Source organism: Crotalus tigris, unplaced genomic scaffold, assembly GCF_016545835.1.
Source record: "Crotalus tigris isolate CLP2741 ecotype Arizona unplaced genomic scaffold, ASM1654583v1 scf7180000024281.4978605, whole genome shotgun sequence".
NCBI lineage: Eukaryota > Metazoa > Chordata > Lepidosauria > Squamata > Viperidae > Crotalus > Crotalus tigris.
Genome location: NW_024100453.1, coordinates 1,618,780 through 1,636,757, shown reverse-complemented (window position 1 = coordinate 1,636,757; position 17,978 = coordinate 1,618,780). Strand labels below are relative to the sequence as shown.

The window sequence follows — 17,978 nt, the reverse complement described above, 5'->3', positions numbered from 1 at the left end:
CAAAACTCAGGTGTTCCCTGATTTGTGCTAGGGGTGTTGTAGTCGGGACTTGGTTCCTCGACTAGCTCTGTGTATGTTTGACCCCCTGTAGGATTTGGGGTAAGGTCAGGCCAACCTTGGGAATTGTGTGCCAGCTCTCTTGCGGGGAATGATTTGTTGGGATGCCCCCGGGTATCCTCCGTTGCTGGAGTGCTGTGTGATGTATGTGGAAAGTGAGTATGCCCCCGGGGTGACTCCCTGGCTGGAGTAGGCGTGAGTGCCTGTTGTGTGGGTAAGCTCCATGACTTCCTTTTCGGAGCAATTGCAGAATCCTGGGATGGGCCGTTTGTGGCTCCCTCAGTGGAGATGGGCAGTAGCTCTTGCCCTTCCCTTTGCTCCAAAGGGTCCCCCTCCCCCCCTGGAAAAGACCCAGGAGTCTCAGCAGAAAAGTCTCGCCTAGAGCGAAGTTGGTCGATGTGCCGACGCAGGACACGACCGTTGTCCAGGGCAACCTCGTAGGAGAGAGGACCTGTGATCCTGGACACAGAAGCGGGGACCCATGTATGACCAGGCCCGTAATTGCGAGCCCAAACCGGGGCACCCACAAGTAGTTGTCTAGGTGCCCTAGGATGTGAGGTAGATGAAGGCAGTCTGTCCGGATGCAACCGGTCAAGTCTAGTAGTAAGTTGGCGCCCCCAACGAAGTTCAGCTGGACTTCTCCCTGTAGAAGTGGACGGTGTGGTGCGATAAGAAAGGAGAAAGTCAGCCAACCTGTGATGCCAGTCCCCGTAGGTGAGTCTCTTCAAGGCGTCCTTTGCGATGCGCACCATGCGTTCAGCCATACCGTTGGTGGACGGGTGAAAAGGCGCAGACGTGGCATGACGAATCAGGTTTGCCTGTAAGAAAGCTTGGAATTCGGAGGAGGTGAATTGAGGGCCGTTGTCGGACACAATGACATCTGGCAGCCCGTGTGCAGCAAAAATCCCCCTCAGTACCTGAATAGTCTTTGCAGTGGTGGTGGATGAGACAGGCACAACCTCAAGCCATTTTGAATGGCTGTCAACAAGGACCAAGAAGAACTGGCCCTGAAAGGGCCCAGCGTAGTCAATGTGCACCCTAGACCATGGGGACTGTGTTTCCTCCCATCTATGCACAGGAGCTTGGGGCATCTCTGGGGCGAGATCGTTGGCACAGGTGGCATGCGTGTACCTTAGCCTCAATATCTTTATCTAAACCAGGCCACCACAAGTGGCTTCGTGCAAGAGCCTTCATACGAACAATGCCAGGATGACCCTCGTGGAGGGATTCTAAGACCCTAGTCCTCATTGAGGTGGGAATGACAACTCTGTTTCCCCAAAGCAGACAACCCTGAGAAAGGGACAGCTCGTTCCTTTTGGACCAGAAACTCTGAAACTCAGGACTAGGGCAGTGCTCAGGCCAACCCGGACAAAACCCAGGAACGGACACGTGAAAGTGTGTGATCTGTACCTGTTTCAGCGGTAACATCCCTATCCTGGCACAAGCTCTCGGGCAAGGCTTGGATTGATAGAATGTTGACAGCTGGCGCGGGGTCAGCTTCTACTACTGGCAGGGGCAACCTACTGAGGCCATCAGCATGGCCCATTTCTTTCCCAGGCTTGTGGAGTAATGAAAAATCATATGCAGACAAAAAAATAGACCACCTAAGCATTCTAGGGGAAATGATGTGGGGAGTCTGCTTACGTGTGGTAAACAGTCCCAGCAGAGGCTTATGGTCAGTGAAGACCGTGAAATGCCTGCCATATAGAAAATCGTGGAATTTTTTAATTCCAGCAACAACAGCCAGAGCCTCCCTGTCTATCTGAGCGTAGTTGCGCTCGGCAGAAGACAGTGTTCTGGAGTAGTATGCAATAGGAACCTGAGTTCCATCAGACCTGAGGTGACTCAGGACAGCTCCAACCCCGTAGGGGGACGCATCACAAGCGATGCACACAGGAAGAGACTCGTTGAAATGTGCAAGAACACTGTTAGAAGTGAGCAAGGCCTTGACTTCTTTAAAGCAAGCCTCATGTGCTTGTGACCACAGCCACACAGCTTGTTTGTCTAGTAGCCTGTGAAGAGGCTCAGCTACACTAGCTTTATGTGGAAGAAAAGAATTGTAGAAATTCAGGAGGCCTAAGAAGGCCTGAAGTTCGGCCTTAGACTTTGGCCTGGGTGCTTCTAAAATAGCAGTTAGTTTGGATTCAGCAGGATGAATCCAGCAGCATCAATTTTGAATCCCAGAAATTCAGTAGAAGGCACCCCAATCTTGCATTTGTCTTTTCTGAGCTTGAGGCCTGATTTCCTGAATCTTAACAGGACAGCCCTAAGCCTTTCAGCTAGAATGTGTGTGGAGTCTCCTGCAATCAAGACATCGTCAAAGTAGGGGCAGACCCCTGGTATACCTCGTAGTGTGTTTTCCATTACGCTTTGGAAAATCCCAGGAGCGACATTCACTCCAAACTGTAGCCTTTTTACCTTAAAGGCTCCCCTGTGGGTCACAATGGTCTGAGCTATGGCAGCATCATCATCAACAGGCAGCTGTTGATATGCTTGAGCTAGGTCAAGCTTTGCAAAAACACGCCCCCCCTTGAGAGAGGCCAGGATGTGACTGACCACAGGAACAGGATAGGCATGTTGCTGCAATGCCTTATTGAGTGTGCATTTGTAATCAGCACAAATGCGAATGTCCCCATTTGCCTTTAGAGGCGTGACAATGGGGGTCTCCCACGGGCTGGAATCAACAGGTTCTAGGATTCCCTGTTGGATTAGTTTGTCTAGTTCAGTGTCAATCTTACTTTTTAAAGCAAAAGGGACCCTTCTTGCTTTAATCCTAATGGGAGTGACAGTGGGGTCTAGCTTTAAGGACACAGGTGGTCCTTTGAATGTGCCCAGCTGGGGGCTGAAAACATCTGCAAATTCTTTGCAGACTTCCTGTAGGTCGAGTGTTTGTAAGCTGTTGAGTCCTGTGACGTGTATCCCCAGGGCCTCAAACCAATCGAGTCCTATGAGACTCGTTCGTTCACCCCCTACTACTAATAAGTCTAGTGGACCTTCAAAACTCTTGTATTGCACGTTAAGGGTGTCCTCCCCCTTAACACACACTCTTGAGTTCTGAAAATCTGTTAATACAATATCAGAAGGCCTTAACTTGGCCTTAGTCCCACTACTGGAACAAATCTTCCTAAATGTATGCAATGAAATAATGGAAAGGGCAGACCCTGTGTCTAGTTCCATAGATAATGGAACCCCTTGTAGCTTCACGTTGAGTGACAGCTTTTTCTTCATGGGCTTGTGTGTGCCTGTCTACAGATGCTTCTTCGCGAAGCGCAAAACCCTACCCTATTCTGGCTGGGGAATCTGGTACCCTTCAGGCGTTCTTCTTGGGTTGTGCCTTTCGTCGGCCCAGACACACAGCTGCAATGTGCCCTTGTTTGCCGCATGCCCGGCAGGTAGCGGAGCGGAACTTGCAGTCGGTTCTCCTGTGGCGACCTCCACAGCCGATGCACTTGAGCGGAGCCGAAGAGCTTCCCTTCTGGTTCTCTTCCTTCGCGGGGTGTAGACGGTCGACTTCTTCGTCCGGATCCTCCTCGGAGTTTCGTCGGACGTCTTCCTGGTGCACGGACGCACCCTCTGCACTGCTTCTGATCGGCCGCATGTTCTTGACGGCGCCGCCTGCTGCTTCTTCTGCGGTGACTTCCCTTAAGGCGTCTTGGAAGGATAATTCTTCCTTAGCAAAAAGTCTCTGTTGTAGCTCTCGATGCCTTAACCTGCACACGAATCGGTCCCTCAGTCGTTCCTCGAGGTCCTTGAACTCGCAGGGCTTGGCGGCCTTCCGTAACGCGGCGATGTATTCCTTGGCTGACTCACCGGACCGTTGATCCCTTTGTTCGAAGGTGTGGCGCCATGAGATAACGGACACCTTGGGGTGGAAATGCTCCTTCAGCAGCTTCTTCAGGTCTGCGTAGCTTACAGACTCTACTGGAACAGGTGCTGCAAGGTTTTCTGCGATTCGAAGGCGTCTTGGCCGCAAACGCAAAGCAGGGTGGCAGCCTTCAAGCTATCTTCCCTCACTTGGTTTGCCTTGAAGTAGTTCTCCATTCTGGATACGTAGGACTCCCACCGCTCTGGATGTGAGACGTCGAATTCTGAAAGCCTTCCGATTTTCGCCATCTTCGGATCTTCAGGAGACGGGTCTATCAGCCAGCCTACCCCCGAATGCGCACCGGATTGGCGGGCAGCTGCCGAGTCGACGCCGTTCCTCTTCCGCCACTCAGGACTCCTTGGGTAAGCTTACACTTCTTCCTTTCCAGGTAGTGCAAGGCATCCCACCTTCGTCGCCAGTGTTGAGTCCGTGGCGGGAAAACAGACACGAGAAGCAGCTGGAGTTCTCAGTTTCTTTTATTCAGCGTTCAGCTTACAGGAAGATGGCTTCAGCCTCGCCCAAACGCCTCGCAGCCTCTTATATAGGCAACTCCCGGGTAAATGGGTTACTTTTCCCGCGCCAGCACCCGCGCATGCGCACGGCGCTGGCGACAGCCTGTCTGGTCCCGGGCAGCTTTGCACCTGCCCGGGACTGCCTGCAAACGCCCGAGCCGTTTGCAAAGGCTCGGGACATAACAGTATGTATGGACTGCTCATTCTTACATTCAAAACTCATGTTTAAAATACCACCTCATGTTCCTTTTTGCAATAATTGCAGTTATAATTATCATATCATCACATTTGAATTTAAGTGTATCAGGAAAGCATGGAGACAAAGCCTGTGGGGGAAAAAAAGTCTCCAGGTGCTTGGTAAGCATTCATAAAACACTGAATTACCAGTTTATCAATATCCTTCCTATAAAGATCAGACTGATGCTTAAATTTACTAACAGAGAATAGAATAGTCAGATTGCCACAACTTTCTCAGGAAGAGAAGACTGTGACACAGGCATCCCATTAAATGTTTTGCACTAGGATGGTCAAGATATATGAATTTATTGAAATTTATGATTCACTATGCCATGATTTTCCAAGAATATTCTGATAATTCTTAAAGGTCAACGAACGTCTTCATCACACATTAATAATGGGATTAAAATGCACTGATTAGATGAAAGTTTTGGAACCAACTTAGAGCAGTTTGATTCAAGAGTTCCAGTTTCATTTTGCAAGAGTAAAAATGTATCCACAGTTGATTTGCATTATTTGCATGACTCTGTAGATGAGGCTATTCATCATTTTGTCCTTTCAGTAACAACCCTTATAACACAGAATCACCATGAGTGAGTTGAGAGGCCACAAAATTTTCTTAAATAAATGAACACAGCAATAATTGTAGCAAACTGTGATAATGCCAACATGGCTACATGCACATGGTAACATCATCACATAAATGTCACTATTTTACACTGATGTTTCGACATCTGACCCAGATGCATAAGTCAAAACATTTCCATGATGACGTTGTCACGGATATGTCATTTATCCCTTCAGAGATACCTACACTGACAAAGTAAGTTGAAGCAAGGTTGCATGGGCCAAAATGAATCGAGAAATTAACTCTGGTAAATTTTCTGGAATTTATCTAAAAATCTATACTTAATTTCTCCCTGTTGGTGGACTAAAAATGCTTTAGTCTGCCTACTTTGTCCTAATTATTAAGCTCTCTATAGAAATAAAAAAGTCAGATAATTCCCATGATCATACAAAATAGCCTAAATTCAAATTCAAATTCATATTGTGTCAGTTTATTCTTTACTATTATAAACTGGGTATCTTTAATGTCAATTTGATATAGATTCCTAATTGAATTCTTTTAAAATAAATCTGAATAGAACAGCTGAAAGAAATACAGTAGCCTAGGAAATAGAGCAAAACAATCTTTGATTTATTTCTCTATTTTACAGTATGAATCATATGCTTTTTAAGTGATACACATACACACACACACACATACATACACGTCTTTCAAAGAGGCACTGCAAAGATTTACATTTCTTTAAAGAACAACACTCCAGGCCTTTTTTTCCCAGTGTGAATATTGCACTAATTTGCTTAGTTGTGTGCATGAAGATTCTCCTCCCTACCCCAACTTTCTCTCTTTAAGTTAATTCTATAGGGAATCACTAAAACCCTGTAATTTCTCTCCCTTCAATGGTCTTAACAATCAGGGTTTTATTCCCCTTTAATAATGGTTTAAAATTTTGGCACTTGCTTCACATTTGAAGCAGCTTTGCTTGTTGTACAACTTGAGAAATTATGTATTTATTCAGGGTTGATTGCTTCCACTCCGCAAGGATTTGGAATAGATAAAAGGAAATGTTTCAGAACTGACTAAATTGGGTAAATTACTCATTTGAACATGAAATGCATTGCTATGGTTAGGAGGGAAAGTGGGGGGGGGAGAGATGCTTACTGCATGGATGAGCAAGGACTCTGACTTCATCCACAGCTATGTACCCGGGGTGCCCCTTCAAAGAAACCGATTCAAATATGACCTGAAATGCATAGGGGACAACAAGCTGATTAAGTAAACAATTGAAAAATATACAGAAATCATCTCTCTAACACACTTAAGTACAAAGCATTCAGATTCTGTAAAAGATGCTTTCAGTTAGTCCTTGTTTAACAATCACAATTGGTACAGTAACTCAGTTGTTAAGCAGTGATTGCTAAGTGAAACCACAACTATGTTTACTTCAGCTTCCCTTTGCTTTACAGACCTGTGAAGGTCAGAAATGCAAGGATTGATCATAACCACTGTAATTGAATGGTCATTAAACAAGGCAATTGCCAAACAAGGACTACCTGCATTCCACAGAGCAACCCACCCTGTCCCCAAATTTACTTATGTAGATATATGCATTAAATCCTTTCCAAAGAATCTCCTCTAAAAAGTGCATGTATGCATTAAAAATTGGTATTAGCAATAAATATAATCATGCAACCAGTTATATCTTAATTAAGCTCTGGAACTATAATGGCAGAAAAAATAACATATTACAGAATGGGTTAATGGCCAGACAATAAATGGTTAAAAAGAATGCACTACAGAAGAAACCTGAAAAGTAAGCATGTACAAGATGTTATCAAGATGCTCCAAGGCAAGTTATGAAAGGATATAGTATCCTTGAAAATATTTTTTTCTAATAAGATTCTTCAACTCCCTATGGTTATGGAGCGGTTATAAAAAACAACATCTTGATAAGATGGCTAACTATCAGAGTTTAACAAATGATAAGGAAAAAATATGTGAGGCAATCAAGATGATGCAATTCAGCATTGCTTATATATATATAAAAAGAGCTGGAGATAAGAGACACCTGAAGTGTCATTTTTGATTCCATCAAGATTCATCCTGAAGGGCACTCCAAGGTGATTTCCATGCTCTTTCATATGTAAGATCTAAAAGATGAACTTTCATATGTTGCTAGAACAGTGGTTCTCAACCTGTGGGTCGGGACCCCATTTGGGGTCGAACGACCATTTCACGGGGGTCGCCAAACCACGCTGTCCACCATTTTTTCCCTTTTCCCTAGCTGTCCTACTCCCTCTTATTGGTGGCCACACCCACTCGGGGGTCACCACAACATGGGGAACTGTATTATGGGGTCACGGCATTAGAAAGGTTGAGAACCACTATGCTAGAATAAAGCTTTTAAAAGCTGCCAGTAATCTAGAAGTTTTGGATAGGGCTGTTGGATGGTCCTAATTCTATAACAGAGGACATACAAAGGAAGACTGAATTGATTGAGAGCAATATTAAGAAAGCCATGGTTGGATAGAGTTGCTGAGATCCACAAAAAGAAAAAAAGTGGGAAATTTAAAGCATGAAGCAATGTATAGACATGGCGGAAACAACATTTTCTGAACCATTTTAGTATTGTGAAGGGTCTTCAGTGGTCTCTGAACTTGGCTGTTTTCTTGCAGACATTTCATTACCCAAAGTCAGTAACATAATTAGTGCTAAAATCAATGCATTTTAGTGTCAACTACCTTTACCTGTATTTATTTTTATCTCATGCTTTTAATTTTAATTTCCTACTTCTTTTTGGGGATCTACATAGCATTAGCCTGAAAAATTTATCTTGCACAATGAGTGATTAATACATATGTATGTGTATATGGATACACACACACTCACTCACACACACGCATTTTTCAGGTTGTTCCAAATGATTTGTATAAAAGATGGTATTAATCACTGTGATTTTGGCATCTCTCAAACAAATGGCTCAGTCATAACACAATTATCTAATTTGTTGTCTAATTTCTCTCTCTCAGAGAGAGAAGATTAAAAAAAAAAACAGATGTCTTATTTCTTTAATGGTAATCTTCAAAAGTCATTCCAAAAGTAGGCATATCCAAAACAAGATTTGGGATAGTCTCTGTCCATTTCTTTCTGCTCCTCAATTTTCTAGGTGCCACTTTTCCTTCAGTCATATGACCATGGTTATCGATGAAAAAGAATGGTAATATTCAAGAAGCATGCTGAATTTAAGAGAAAAAAAATATCTATTGTAAATGTTTGAATATGCTTGACTATCCAAGGTTACAAGAACCTAGCACTACCTTTCATATTTACTACTTAGGTTCCTAATGGATGGATTTTAAAAAATATCTCATTTCAATTTAATGTAGTGTACACATTAGAGATTGGTCTGATACTCTGTATGGCAAGGAAAACAAGACTGTACAGATCAGTAGATTTTAGCGGTTATGATGTTAGGATACATTCATATATTTTGTTTGTGAATTGTGGTCATTTTAGTTAATTTTCTTATTATTATTCCTATACAAATGAAGGCAAATATAGTGCCCCAGGATAATGTTGCAAGATCCAGTCTGGATCAGTCACTGGCACCAGAGGTTTAGTCTTCTGAGCTTTGGGCTCCAGCACAAATCTGAAAGCTCAGAAGATTAAATGTCATATCCCAGTGACAGAATCTAGATTGAATTCTGCATTATTACCATCCTTTTCCTGCTCCTCAAAGATCCCCAAGGAGTAGGTTGTGATGAAGAAATGCCACTAAAGAAGATTGGACTAAAATTAGTTATTTATTGTTAGTGGATGCAGTTCGTTTAACAGAAAATATTTCACCCCTTTCTCACCTCCAATTGCAAAATTGAAAAAAATAATAATAACAAAGTAAAACCCAATAGAAAATGAGCAATTTGCTAATCTCTTAAAAAGCCACAGTGGCTCACAGGCTGCAGGTTGCCTACCAATATGGTAAAAGAAAAGAAATCTCAAGTATACCTGATAAAAGTGCGGCCAGAAAGTACTGATAGCAAGCTCTGCTTTCACCCAACCTTCTGTAACAAGCCCAGAGACATTCCAGATAGGGTTGCCTTGAGGTCCACCATTCACTTTTACATAAACATTCAAGGATCCAGGACTAGAACGGTCACGACTGGACAAGTAGTAATGGAAATCAATGCAGTGTGTATCATTTTCCTTCAGTGTTGGTAAAAGCAAGTGGGCCTTTTGCCCAGATGCCCTCCCAGAACTATTCACCATCATGAAGGAGCCTAAAAAGAAAAGAAAAAAGAAGAGAAAAGATCAGTAGTTCCTTTTCCTGATATTACAACTAAATTAATTAAAGGGTCAATAATTCTAAATAATCAGGCCAACAGTCAGAACCTCAAATAGTTGCTAATTTTCTTAGATCTATTACTATTATTATAATTCTTTTTGGGGAAAAAAAACATCAAAATTCCAGGAATACTTTTGTATCCACTGTTTGAGTCATCAGCTAAAGGGAACCATCTATTATTATTTCAATATTTTTCCACCTTGGATTTCAAACTGTCTGACAGGAAAATATTGACTTCAGACATGAAGAGCATATCATATTCCCTTTTCGCTCTACTGAAGTTACCCTATCAGACCCTTTTGTTTGCATATGCAAACACTATTAAGCTGTCTGCTTTTGCAACACATTCATATTTATAGATTACAATATATCAAGAATCCTACAATGTGGGAGGTCAATTACATTTTTGGAAAAACCACTGAATTGTATTAGGCAGAGTTTTCAAAACGATTGCTTCAGTGGCATGGCTATTCACATTGCTCTCATCTACAAGATGGAAAACTGGTAATGGAAGAACAGCCATTAGGAGCCTAACTATGTGAGAAATAAAGTCAGAATTTAAAACTACTCTTTGGAATCCTCATTTTTCTGCTTCAACAGCTTTTCAGACAGAAACTGATAAGACTTGGGGACTATGAGTCAGAGTAGTTCAACTCCAAATTCACACATTTGTTCCTGCAAAAAATAATTAAATGCACAGCAAATCACCTCTATACTTTTACCAAAAAAAGGTCCATAGATATATTCATGTAGTTAGCAGAACTGAGATAAACTCAATAAAAGTGTTATCTTTTAAAACTGAGAATACATTAAAAAAAGTTTCACTCATATATGCACAGTCTAAGCAAAGAAAAAACTGTGTCAAAATAAATAAACTAACAAAACACCACAACCACATACATATTTACCCACATTTTGTTTGACTTCAGAAAAACTATTTTTATATTATAAGTAATTTTACAAGTTTGATGCATGATTTCTACAGTCAACTTATTTCTATCCTATGTCTATTTCATACATGGAGTCAATCTCCACCAGTGATATAAACTGTCATCTGGAAACATTTCTATGATGATAAAACACTAATATGAGAGGGTTGGTATTCCTAAAGCAATGGCTGGGTGATTCTGTAAATCACTTGCATGGAAGACATCATGGACCTTTTGTGCTATTTGCTGTAGTTGCTGGCTGGATAATTCAATAAATAACCAACTAACCCTGAAATTAACAATCTAAGCAATTGCCTGGATCCTTGCTTCTAAATTATCCTTGGTGGGGGGAAAAAGTGTTCCACAATTTGCTGGTAGAAATTATTTCTAAGACTTGAGAAATTCAGAAGCTTCAAACTATTCGATGTTAACCCAAGCAGCATACTTTATTCATTCCTTTATTTGTCTGCCTACCTTTTAAAACACAACTCTATGTGGCTCACAACAATAATAAAAACCAAAAAAAAACAACAATCAAGAACCTAACCTACCATTGCCAATCAATCAATCAATCAATCAATCAATCCATATAACAGATTCCTATGTCCCATCAAATGACAACACTTAAGGGATGGACCTTGGAATGTGCCCACTCTATTTAACCTAGGCAGATATCCTTGAGGAGAGAAAAACAACCTGAGCCTACACCCTGTATGCCCAGCACTTCCAATCTGGATGCATTCAAAGGAAGCCTAATAATCAAATGAAAGTTGGGCTCCATTTGGATAAAACATGTCAACCCTAATCTTGACCCTAACTGTATGTCTTTTTGTATAAGTAAAAAAAGCACTTCTCCTTTGTTGCTGATGCTGTCATTGCCAGGGCTGTCATTTAAATAAGTACTGAGTTAACAGTATTCCAATATCTCAGGGGCTGCCATAAAGAAGAGGGAATCAAGCTATTTTCCGAAGCACCTAAGGCAGGACAAGAAGCAATGGATGGAAACTAATGAAGGAGAGAAGCAACCTAGAACTAAGGAGAAACTTCCTGACAGTGAGAACAATTAATCAGTGGAACAACCTGCCTCCAGAAGCAGTAAATGCTCCAACACTGGAAGTTTTTAAGAAGAGACTGGACAGCCATTTATCCAAAATGGTGTAGGGTTTCCTGCCTGAGCAGGGGGTTGGACTAGATGACCTCCAAGGTCCCTTCCAACTTTACTATTATTATTATTATGGATCATCGCACAGTCAGCCAGATGTTCAGACTGGATTTGGCATTTTGTCTACCTATCGAGTCCTTACCCAGGACCTGGGATAGGCAGATGTGGATGTTTGATGGTATTACAGATATCGTCGCAGGATGGAAGCAGTTCCTAATAAGGCCGCCTTTTGCAATTGACTAATAGCGAATTTGTCAATGCCAATTGTGTTCAAGTGGTGCTCCAGTTGTTTTGGGATTGCACCCAAGGAGCCTATGACTATTGGTACTACCCTTGCTTGCTTTTGCCACAGTCTTTCTATTTCTATTTGTAGGTCTTTGTATTTTGTTATCTTCTCCAGTTCTTTCTCTTCTATTCTGCTATCTCCAGGCACTGCCACATCCACTATCCAGACTTTTTTGTCTTTCTTATCGACAATTGTTAAGTCTGGGGTGTTATGCTGCAGGTGCTTGTCTGTTTGAATTCTGAAGTCCCAGAGCAGTTTAATTTTATCATTTTCTATGACTTTCTCTATTTTATGATCCCACCAGTTTTTGCTTACAGGCAAATGATATTTTTTGCAGATCTTCCAATGCACCATTGTTGCTACTTTGTCATGCCGCTGCTTGTAATCAGTTTGTGCAATCTTCTTGCAACAGCTTACCAAGTGTCCACTGTTTCTTCAGCTTCTTTGCATAGGCGGCACTTACTGTCTGTTGCTGTCTTCTCAATTTTGACTTTGTATGCATTTGTCCTTAAGGCTTGGTCTTGTGCAGCCAGAATTAGTCCCTCGGTCTCTTTCTTCAATTTTCCTGCTCTTAGCCATTGCCAGGTTTTATTATTATCTGCTTTCCCAGCTATTTTTTTCATGTATTGGCCATGTAGTGCTTTGTCTTCCCATGCCTCTATTCTGTTCTTCATTTGGTCTTTCTTGTAGGCCAGTTTGGTCTCTCCAGTAGTTAGTAAGCCTTCCTGATATACTAATTTCAGTGCATCTTCATCATTGTTCTTCAGATATTCTTCCAAAGCCATTTTTTCTTCTTCAACCATCTGATGTACTTGTAGCATTCCACGCCCACTTATTTGCCTTGGTAGATAAAGTCTATCAATGTCACTGCGTGGATGAAGGGCGTGATTCATTGTCATTATTTTTCTGGTCTGCCTATCCATTGCTTTTAGTTCTGCTTGAGTCCAGTCCACTATTCCAGCTGTGTACCTAATGACTGGGATTGCCCAGGTGTTGATTGCCTTTATGGTATTTCCTCCATTGAGTTTGGACTTTAAGATCTTCTTCACTCTCTTGATGTATTCACCTCTAATCTTTTTCTTGACTTCAGTGTGCTTGATGTTGTCAGCTTGAAGGATACCCAAGTATTTGTAGTACTCTTCCTCATCCAGACTCTTAATGTTATTTTCGTGGGGCATCTTGATTCCTTCAGTTTTCACTATTTTTCCTTGTTTGATAGTAAGTGTGGCACATTTGTCCAAGCCAAACTCCATTACAATATCTTGGCTATATATACGGACAGTGTTGAGCAGCGATTCTATTTCAGATGATGTTTTTCCATACAGCTTCAGATCATCCATGTAAAGGAGGTGGGATAGTCTGGCAGATGTTTTTGATGTTTGATAGCCATGTCCTGAGTTATTCAGTATTGTTGACAGAGGAAACAGTGCAATAACAAATAGTAATGGTGATAATGAATCTCCTTGAAATATTCCTCTCTTGATATTAACCTCTCCCAGCTTCTCACCATTGATCTGCAACTGTGTCTTCCATTGTGCCATCGATCTTTGCACAAATTTTCTGATGTTTCTACTGACTCCTGTTATTTCTAGGCACTTTATTATCCAATCATGTGGCAGAGAGTCAAATGCCTTTTTGTAGTCAATCCATGCCACATTCAGGTTGGTCTTCCTTCTCTTGCAGTTTTCCAAGATCATTTTGTCTATAGGAGTTGATCTTTTGTTCCTCTGCTATTGGGGCGGTTTCCTTTCTGCTCAGGTGGAAAGAGATTGTTTTCAACTAGATGCTGTTGTACTGCATCAGCTACCACACCAGTTAGTAATTTGAAAGTTGTTGGTAAGCAGGTAATTGGCCTGTAGTTGCCTGGTGTTGCCCCTTTTGCTGGATTTTTCATTATTAGGTAGGTTTTCCCAGTTGTTAGCCACTTTTCAATTTCTCCTCCTTGTAGTATATTGTTGAACTGCTTGGCAATGAGTGGGTGTATAACAGTTAGATGTTTCAACCAAAACCCATGCAGTTCATCTTCACCTGGTGCTGACCAATTTTTGATTGTCTTTGCTCTTTTTTCTACCATTTTTGTTGTTAGTACTAGTTCTTTCATTTCAACTTCTGTTTTATTTGCATCCACCTCTTTTAACCAAGCCGCATCCTTGTTGTATTTCTTTGGGTTATCCCATATCTGCTTCCAGAACTGCACTGTTTCTTCCTTGTCAGGTACTGCCTGATTCCTTGCAGTTTCTCCATTGATGGATTGGTAGAAACGTTTTTGATTGGATTGAAATTGGAGGTTCTGCCTATAGTTTGCAATTCGAGCTTCATATCTACTGATTTTCCTGGCTATAGCTGTTATTTGTTGCTTTATTATTTCCAGTGCTTCCTTGATCTTCCTTGCTTGTATGTGATCTTAACTTGCTGATCTTATTTTCTAGTCTAACCTTCCATTTTTCTGGTGCACTGTTTGTTTGTTTTTCTTCTTTGTTTTTTTTTTATCCCAGGTATTCTGTTATAACTGCAGCTGTGCTGTACATTAGTTGGTTTGTTTCTTGCAGTGAATTGGTGCTTATACTTGATATTGCAATATTTGCATCTTTTAATGCTTGTGCTAGCTGTTTCTTTGGAACAAGCTTCAATGTAGGTAGCCTTATTCTGTTGTTTTTGTGCTGTTCTAGATGCTCAGTTATTCTTTGTTTCAATTCTTTTATTTCTTTAGTTAGAGGGTTGTGTTCTTCCTGAGGTAGAGGTGCCTGGTTTCCAAATGAGAACAGTTGTATATCTCTGCTAGATTCCTTCACTGCCAACTCCCCCTGGTTTGCCTCTACATTCTGAATTACTTCTGGTAACGCTTTGATTTCTTTGCCCTGGGTAAACCTTTGCAGTTCGTCCAATTCTGTTTCTGTGAATATTTTATTTCGTGTTATAAATCGGCATTGATCTGCTAGTCTCTGTTCTGTTATTTCTGATTCTGGATGTTGTTCTTTCCAGAACTGGTGCATTCGTTTTAGATATCCTCTTCTTGTTGGACTTGATCTGTAGTAACAGATCATTATTTCTTTGTTTTCTATCACTGTGTATCTGCGACGGGTAAACATCTTTTCTTCCAGTAGTTCTGCAGCTGCTGGCCCTGGTTGCTCAGCCAATAGTCCTGAGTCCTGTAACCATTTTTCACCAGATATCCAGGAACTCCAATATCTAGCGCGGACCTTGTTAACCCGGGCGACGTCCGAGCTGGTATGGCATTCTGCAATTTACGTCTCACCATATTTTTTATGGGAGAGACACTCTTTGTCTGACTCCTCTGATGAGACCTGTCCAGTATGGTTGAACCTCTGGCATAGCTCTCATTTTCCTCAGAGTACACAAGCCCCACAACCATGTCAAGGTAGTGTCTCACTGGGGGTTATTATTATTATTATTATTATTATTATTATTATTATTATTATTATTATGTAAAGCCCTTTGAAATTAATGGAAGATGCTTCAGCAGTAATAGAATAGAATAGAGCTGGAAAGGATCTTGGAGGCCTTCTTGTCTAGTCCCTTGCTCAAGCAGGAGAACCTATACCATCTCAGACAAGTGACTGTCTAGCCTCTTTTTAAAAATCTCCAGTGATGGAGCACCCACGATTTCTGGGGGCAAGCTATTCCACTGGTCAATTGTCCTCATTGTCAGGAAGTGATTCTCTTTAATTCCAGGTTGTTTTTCTTTTTGACCAGTTTCCCACCATTGTTTCTTGTCCTGCCCTCTGGTGCTTTGGTAAATAATGTGACCCCTTCTTCTTTGTGGCAGCCCCTCAAACACTGGAATACTGCTATCATGTCACCCCTATTTCTTCTTTTCTTTAGACTAGCCAAATATAAGTCCTGTAGCCGTTCTTCATATGTTTTAGTCTTCAGGCCTTTGATCATCTTGGTTGCTCTTCTCAGAATTTTTTTTCCAAACTCTCAACATCTTTTTGTGATATGATGACCAAAACTGGCTGCAGTATTCCAGGTGTGGTTTTACTAGGGTTTTATAAAGCGGTACTAATACCTCATGTTATCTTGATTCTATGTCTCTGTTTATACAACCCAGGATTGTATTAGCTTTTTTGGCTGCTACTGCACATTGCTGGCTCATGGTTAAGTGATCGTCCACTAGGTCTACAAGGTCCCTCTCACAGTTGCTGTTTTTGAGCTAGGTCTTGCCCAATCTGTACTTGTACCTTTGATTTTTCCTGCCTAAATATAAAACTTTACTTTTCTCCTCATTGAAACTCATTTTGTTGTTGTTCAATTTTGTCAAAATATTTTTGGATCCTGAGTTTGTCTTCTGGGGTGTTGGCTACTCCTGCCAGTTTGGTATCGTCTACAAATTTGATGAGTTCCCATTCAATTCCCTCATGAAGATATTGATGAGTACTGGGCCTAAGACAGAACCTTATGGTACCCCACTGCTTACTTCTCTCCATGTGGATGGAATGCCATTGAGGACTACTTGTTACGTACGGTTTGCCAGCCAGCTACAGATCCATCTGATGGTGATGTTGTCTACCTTTTTCTAGCTTACCAAGGAGTAGGTTGTGGTATAATAAAATGCTCTGGGTTGCAGATAAAGTGTGGACAAACTATTGTAATGCTGCCAGACATTTAATTACTTGCTTAGAGCAAGACTCTTCAAATTTTCTGTATAAGGTAGGATTCAGTAATAGAAATATGCCCTGGGTTTTGGGAACACAATATAGACAGGCAAACTGTCCTTCCTATATGAAAGATACAATTCTGTATCTCTGCATACACAGAGGCAAATTGAGTTCAATGAAGCTTCTTCATTTATAAAAAGTCCTTTTTGCTCTCCTCAGATTTACCTCTGTGGAAGTCAGGTGTCCAGTCTCTCTGGCAGCCAAAGCCAAATACTCATAGAGGGAAATCATGCAGGAACAGCATTCATGCAGCAGTTTCATGTGGCTAAGAACCTGACTAAATCACAGATCCGCACTACATCATCAGCATGGTTGAGGAAGATAAAAATCATTTGTATGGCAAAATACATATTGGGAAAAAAGAGTGGGAGGAAAGATTCCTAAATTTAAATATATGTTGCTTACAAGATAAACTTATGTTGAGGCAAAGGTAACATCAAAAATCATTTGTAAGGCATTGCCTTGATTATTAGAACATCCTTTCATCTTTTCCTCTAATTACCTTTTATTATCTAACTGATTTTTGAAGTACTGGAGCGTCTTAGACTTCAGTAAGGCATTTGACAAAGTAGACCACAACCTGCTGCTTAGTAAGCTAGAAAAAAGTGGGACCGACAACAACACCATCATATGGATATGTAGCTGGCTGACAAGCTGACAAACTGTATTCAGTGAATAGTCCTCAATGGTACTACATCCACATGGAGAGAAGTAAGCAGTGGGATATCACAAGGCTCCATCTTAGACCCAGGACTCTTTAATATCTTCATTAATGACTTAGATGAGGGAATAGAAGGGGAACTCATCAAATTTGCAGATGACACCAAACTGGCAGGAATAGCCAATACCCCATTTAAACAATGGGTCCTATCCAACAAAATGAGTTTTACATTTAGGTATGAAAAATCAAAGGTTTAAGTACCGATTAGGTGGGACCTGGCTCAAAAACAGCAACTGTGAGAGGGACCTTGGAGTCCTAGCGGACAATCATTTGACTATGAGCCAGCAGTGTGCAGCAGCAGCCAGAAAAGCTAATACAATCCTAGGTTGTATAAACAGAGGCATAGAATCAAGATCACATGAGGTATCAGTACCGCTTTATAAAACCCTAGTAAGACCACATCTGGAATACTGCAACCAATTTTGGTCACCATACTACAAAAAAGATGTTGAGACCTTGGAAAAAGTTCAGAGAAGAGCAACTAAAAAGATCAAAGGCCTGAAGACTAAAACATATGAAGAACAGCTGCAGGACCTGTATTTGGATAGTCTAAAGAAAAGAAGAAATAGGGTGACATGATAACAGTATTCCAGTATTTGAGAAGCTTCCACAAAGAAGATGGG

General features: G+C 41.3%; 1 protein-coding gene across 4 annotated transcripts in view; it reads right to left on the bottom strand.

The window, feature by feature from the left end:
* Positions 1-17,978, bottom strand: part of PTPRT (protein tyrosine phosphatase receptor type T) — a 704,411-nt gene that overhangs the window by 421,410 nt on the left and 265,023 nt on the right. For all 4 annotated transcript variants that reach the window (XM_039323711.1, XM_039323714.1, XM_039323712.1 and 1 more), the window contains exons 3-4: positions 9,242-9,513; positions 6,398-6,479 (exon numbers count right to left, since the gene is read on the bottom strand). In XM_039323711.1, the coding sequence (XP_039179645.1) occupies positions 6,398-6,479; positions 9,242-9,513 (354 nt within the window). The remainder of the gene's footprint in view (positions 1-6,397; positions 6,480-9,241; positions 9,514-17,978) is intronic.